Source organism: Cynocephalus volans, chromosome 9 (assembly GCF_027409185.1).
Source record: "Cynocephalus volans isolate mCynVol1 chromosome 9, mCynVol1.pri, whole genome shotgun sequence".
In the NCBI taxonomy this organism is placed as follows: domain Eukaryota; kingdom Metazoa; phylum Chordata; class Mammalia; order Dermoptera; family Cynocephalidae; genus Cynocephalus; species Cynocephalus volans.
The window spans coordinates 65,195,917-65,202,018 of NC_084468.1; the positions used below are offsets into that span (position 1 = coordinate 65,195,917).

Below are 6,102 nucleotides of genomic sequence, written 5' to 3' on the forward strand. Positions count from 1 at the left end.
TTGCAAGTTTTGTTTTATGCAAATAATCATCTGTTAAAGAAATTAGAGTTTTGGCATCTGCTAAATTACTTCCATCCACACAGTGCTGAGTTTTGCCGCACATTGCTGTCTATGGAAACTGCATGCTGTGTACAGAAGCAGCATGTTCACAGTTGGTTACATAAAGCACAGACATGGGCTCAGAGGGCCCAGCATCTCTTTTATATTGACCCAGATTTATAATGTTGGATTTATTTGATCTCAACTTCGAAGTGAACCTCTAATAACAGTGCTGACACACGTCATGTGTCTGTGACTCGTCACCTTGCTGGCCCTGAGTTTGCCACGGTGCTCTCAATAGGGTCACCCTAGTCACACTGTGGTTGCCTGAGAGTCAGCTGCCAGGCAGGGTGTGGGAGGTGAACACGAGCTGTGTAGACAGACAGAACTGGCTTCAGGAAGTGTCCTCTAACGCTTTTCTCTGGGTAACTTTGTATAAGTTACTTCACTTTTCTGTGCCTCTGCTTCCACATCTGTAAAATGAGGAAAAGTTGTTTTGCAGGACTGATTAAAGACCGGAAGAGATAAAGTACCTGGCAAAATGAATGGTAGTAAAATAGTAGTAAATGGTAATTGTCTTTATTGTTATCTGAAAATTTCTTTGTTATTTAGGAATAAAAGTGGTCCAATCACATGAAAAACCAGGTAATAATTTTTTTATTGGGGGTGGAGGCACCATGGGTTCTAAGTTCTTTACCGTAATCAGTTAGCTCAGTCTTCAGGGGTCTGGGGAAAACATCTGGGCTGCAGTTTCTGACATCCCAGTCTGCAGGCCGGAGGAGGAAAATGTAGAGAACTCCTTTCAGTGTGAGCAGCAGGTTCTCTGGGCCAAGCAGAGAAAAAAAGTGCTTCCAGCTATGCCTCTCTGTTCTAGAATGAGACAGGAGGCTTCCCAGGGTGAGCTGGCTGCTACAGGATCTGTAGATGCTGGATAGCATCATCTAAGAAGTGGGACTGGGAACTGTACAACATGCTAATACTGAGACCAGCCATTTCATGCTCCTCACAATACTCTCCCTGTCCAATAAACAGCTACTAGATTTTACTGGGTGGTGTTGTATTATATTCTCTCCTAGAAAACTATCTGTAGTGCATACTTTTTTAAAGGCAGTGTCAAAACAGTACACAGGATCTCATTTAATTCAATAAGATATTGTGATTGGCACTTCTGAGGTTAGGACATGGAACATAGGAAGGTTAAGAAATCTTTAAGAGGCTAAAAAGGATTCAAAACTTTTCAAATTTTGCTCACTTTCTGCCACACGATACTTGTTATCCAGCCAGGTTTAGTTGTACATCTCTATTCTGGGCTCCTAGAATTGGCATTTGGCTTCAAAACTGTCAAAATATGGTAATATTGTAACATTTCAATGCTAGGCACATACTTGAAAGTAGTATAGCATAGTAATTAAAAGCAAAGGCTTCAAAGTCAGACATTGTTACCACTGATTACCTCTGTGATTTTATGCTTGTCAACATCTGTGAAATATGGACCTACCTAATAGGACTATAAGAAGTAGAAGTGACAATGTCCGTAAAGCATTTGTACAATATGTGGTACATAGTAAGCACTCAGTAAATGGTAGGTGTTAATGTTGTAGTCTGGGATCTGAGTTTAATATGTAGAAAAAATAGTTTTTGTAAACAAAATTTTAACCTCTATTTTAATGGAAACATATTTATGGTTAAAAAAAAATCAAAGTGCACATAGATGAATAAAAATTAAACCCTTCCCTCAACCCCACACATACCTCTGAACCTATCACCCTGTCCCGCAGACCCACTCCCAGAGATAACCAAGGTTGATCTTTAATCAGATCTATTTTCGGGATAAATAGGTGTACAATGCAATTAACTCAGTCTCTTTATGTTTTAGAATCTAAAAGTGAAGGAAATATCAACAGTCCTAGTAAGAAATATCTCATTCTCTCAGATGATAAATGTCTGTTTCTGTAATACAGAAAAAGTGAGAAATTTATTTAAGGAACAAAGTTGCAAGAGTTTGTGGCATCATAATAACAAAGTATAATGTCATATCCAAATGCTTATGTGTGTGGGGGGGTGGCAACTTGACTTTGTTTCTTAAGTAATCATTTTCAATTGTGTCTAGAGCCTGTGCTGTTTAGAACAGTGGTTCTCAACACTCTCAACCTAATTCTCCCTTTTTATAAAAAATATTTTATAAAATCTTTATGCTATTCTGAAATAAGATTCATAATAAGATGTACCTGCACCCATTAAAAAAAAATCAGTATGATGTCCTGACTACAATATAATTAATAACAAAATTACATACATTTCAATATATAAATACTTAGATTATGCTAAAAGGCTTAATTAAGTAGACAGATACTTCTTTTTATATATGCAAATTTTGAATTTAAGAGAAGATTGGAAGCTATTCAAGTATGAAAATGAAAGTGAAGAAATACAGTGGACACTACATAAAAATTACTTTATTAAAACTTTCCAAAAATATTTTGTTTACATGTAAAACTGCTTTAGGTTCTGGGTTTGACCACTATAAATAGGTTTTTAACTTACCTGTATGTCTAGTAGTACAGGTGTGCAGGAAGTGGGTCAGTTTTTCATTATGCAAGACTGTTCTGAGTATTGCAGGATATCTAGCCCTTTGCCTCCACTCCATTGTTGTGAAAATCAAAAAAATACGCTGGCAATTGTCCAAACTTCCTCTCAGGGCAATACTGCACCCTTGAGAACCACTGGCCTACAGTAACATACTAATGCATGAGAGCATCTGCCTATCCATTTCCCCATATATGTATATATAATAACTGCATGTTTTAACTATGGCAAGTTAATTGATAATATGAAGGCTTTTATAAAACTTACTGGCTATTTCTCTTGGCTTCACTTCCTTTTTTTTTTTTTTGATCAGTAAGGGGATCGCAACCCTCAGCACGGTATGGTCTGCACTACGCTCAGCCAATGAGCGCACCGGCCATCCCTATATAGGATCCAAACCCGCGGCCTTGGAGTTACCAGCGCCACACTCTCCTGAGTGAGCCATGGGGCCGGCCCTCTTGGCTTCACTTCTAAAATCTTAGTGGTGATCCCATTGGATACTTCCAGTCAACCATCCCCTATATAGTCTGTTTAAACAAAAACACCACCATAAATCAGTTATCAGTTTAGGGCAGCATAAAACAGATTATGCTATGGATGGACTCCATGCTGTTCTCCACTAGTTCAGATGAAAGGGAAGCAGTTCTCTCCAGAACAATGTGTGTAGAGTAAAAAATGTTTGTTTTTTTATCAGCTTGCAGGGCTTTGTGTTTAAAGCCCTCCATATCCACAGGTTCCACATCCGTGGATTCAACCAGCTATGGATCAAAAATATTCAAAAAATAAAAAGTAACATACAACAATAAAATATATTAAAAAATAACTATTTACGTAGCATTTACATTGTATTAGGTATTATATGTATAGTCTAGAGATGATTTAAAGTATACAGGAGGATGTGCATAGGTTATATGCAAATACTACTCCATTTTATATAAGGAACTTGAGCATCTGTGGGTTTTGGTATCTGAGGGGGGTCCTGAAACAAATCCCCTATGGATATTGAGGGACACCTGTATATCCAGTTGTATATTGGTAGCTATTTGAATATGCATGTGAAATAAATTGTCTTGTTTGAAATAGAAGAGATACAGGGTTAACCTTTGCCTTGCATGTATATACAGAAAATGGAAATAAAAAATTGCTAAGAAATTCAGAGAATTTGAACCAAAACAATTGTTTTAGATATATAGAGATTAAAAAGCCTATGATTATATGATTAGAGCATGGTGCTGATAAGACCAAGTCAAGGGTTTCTGATAAGACCAGGGCAAAGGGTTCGAACCACATACTGGCCAGCCACCAGAAAAAAAAAAAAAAAAAAAAAAAACACCACAAACAAAAAGCTGATGAAATCCTAGATAAAATCTAGAGCAGCACACCCTGATGATATATATGGAAATATAGCCTGATATCTGTAATGAACAACATTTATTTGAAAATTGCTCCTGCTTGGAAGTATTTCAGATACATGCTAACTCTTCAGTGTAGTTGTTTACATATTCAAGATATATGGTATAGGTGGATGATACTTTATAACAAAAATGACATGTCAATGACTGTGTGTTCTCTTACACAGCTCCAGGTCCAGTTCCTGTTGCCAGTCCCAAAACCCATCCTTCTGCATCCTCTGGCAAAGTGCTCCTTCCACCATTTGGGACATTCATCGTTTTAATCAGTGCTTCTGCTGTAAATCTCTTTATTGCTCTGTAGTTTGATATACTCTTTACCTTTCTTATCCCTTACTTTTAATATACTATAGGGATCCCACAGGAGATCAAAATGATGTATTTTTCAGTTGTTGGCAAAGTCACTCGATAAAATGAGAACTGTATATTTGTTATTCCTTTTGAAAGTTCTGAAAGTTGGTCCAGCTATGTCACAGAATTAACTTTTCACTTATTTCTATATTAATCTTATGATTTAAAAAAAAAATGTATACTTCTGATTGAATTCAATAAAATACTTTAAGATTATTAGATATAATTTCAGTAGAATTGCCAGACATTAAAATGTCCAGTACTGTTACTGGTTAACATGAATATAATACCTGAATTAGAGTTTTAAAGATATTCTACTCACCTCTTTAAAGGATCAAACTTTGCCTTCAGAGAGTGTCATCTCTTCCCTCAATCTTTTCATCTTCCCTCGACATATAAACACTTACATTTTTGTAAATACAAGTTTACAAAATGTTTTGCACACAGTATCATGTTAACTCAGGAAGGTAGGGTACTGAATGACTATGTTAAGCAAGGAAAAATGAAGTTATATAGTACAGTACCCTTTTTCTTGAGGTATTATGGTACTTGAGTAGTGACTGATTCAGGCATAGGCTTTGGTAACTGAGACTTGTTTACACTTTGCCAATATTTCAAAAAGAGCTTAAGGCTACTTTCAAAGGTACAGAAAAGCTACGTAAAATCTAAAGTAGGTGTTAAGGGTTCAATGTGCTTTTATTCTACCACTTAACCTCTCTTTATGTTCAAAATTTTGAGTGACGACCATCCACCAGACCCACTAGCCAGTTGTGGACTAAATGCAGAACTTCTGGTATATTGTGTTACAGAACGCAACTTAGTTCTGAGGCCAAAGTGGGTCTTTCTCCCACTCACCCAAATTTAGAACTTGGTCTTAGTTGGTTTGGGCTGCTATAACAATACCATAGAATGGGTGGCTTATAAACAACAGAAATTTATTTCTCATAGTTCTGGAGACTGGGAAGTCCAAAATCAAGGTGCGGGCAGATACAGTTCCTGGTGAGGGCCTTCTTCCTGGACTGCAGATGACTGCCATCTCACTATGTCCTCACATGCTAGAGCACTAATCCAATTCATGAAGGCTCCACCCTCATGACCTGATCACCTCCCAAAGACCCCACCTCCTAATACCATCATATTGGGTGTTCGGATTTTAACACCCAATTTTTGGGAGGCACAAACTTCAGTCTATAGCACTTGGTTATCACTTGCTTGGAAGACACCTGTAGTACTGATTCCAGGTATCTAACGAGCTATATGAACAAGGATCACAGGCCAGCTTTACATATGCAGTCACAAGTGGGATTGAAACCTAGGATAACTAGGTCTGTCTTTAAAAGGCATACTGTCTAGGTGTATTTATCTTGTGGGGACTAGGAACCTAACAATATCAGAACATGAAAAATGAAAAGCTAGAGAAGTTAGCATGGTATGCATGACTAGCGATCAACCTACTAGCTTATGTTGCTCAATGAACAATTTTGATCAATTAGGGCAACAATTCTTCCTACTGTAAGGAAGTGCAGACGGACAGAAACTCCTTCCATATATGGCCCTGTGGATGGGAATGATCAAAGTGCCTATCTTCTGGGCCAAAGAGAAAATGTGGACAAGAAGAGAAAGAAATGCCTCTCCTAACACTGTTGGAATTGAGACAATGGGTAGGAAAATATGATGAAAGAGGGTAGTATATAGAGTAGTGTAACAAATTTGCAGG

At 37.4% G+C, this 6,102-nt stretch overlaps 1 protein-coding gene across 9 annotated transcripts in view; it reads left to right on the top strand.

Moving 5' to 3' along the window:
- ART3 (ADP-ribosyltransferase 3 (inactive)) overlaps window positions 1-4,546 on the top strand; it is a 36,578-nt gene extending 32,032 nt beyond the window's left edge. For 4 of the 9 annotated variants that reach the window (XM_063107650.1, XM_063107652.1, XM_063107653.1 and 1 more), the window contains one exon: window positions 4,205-4,546. In XM_063107650.1, coding sequence (XP_062963720.1) covers window positions 4,205-4,338 — 134 coding nt within the window. In that variant the 3' untranslated portion in view covers window positions 4,339-4,546. Of the gene's footprint in view, window positions 1-651; window positions 685-1,915; window positions 2,006-4,204 lie in introns of all 9 variants that reach the window. The other 5 variants (XM_063107646.1, XM_063107648.1, XM_063107647.1 and 2 more) reach the window with 3 other exon arrangements.
- Window positions 4,547-6,102: the final 1,556 nt, after the last annotated feature.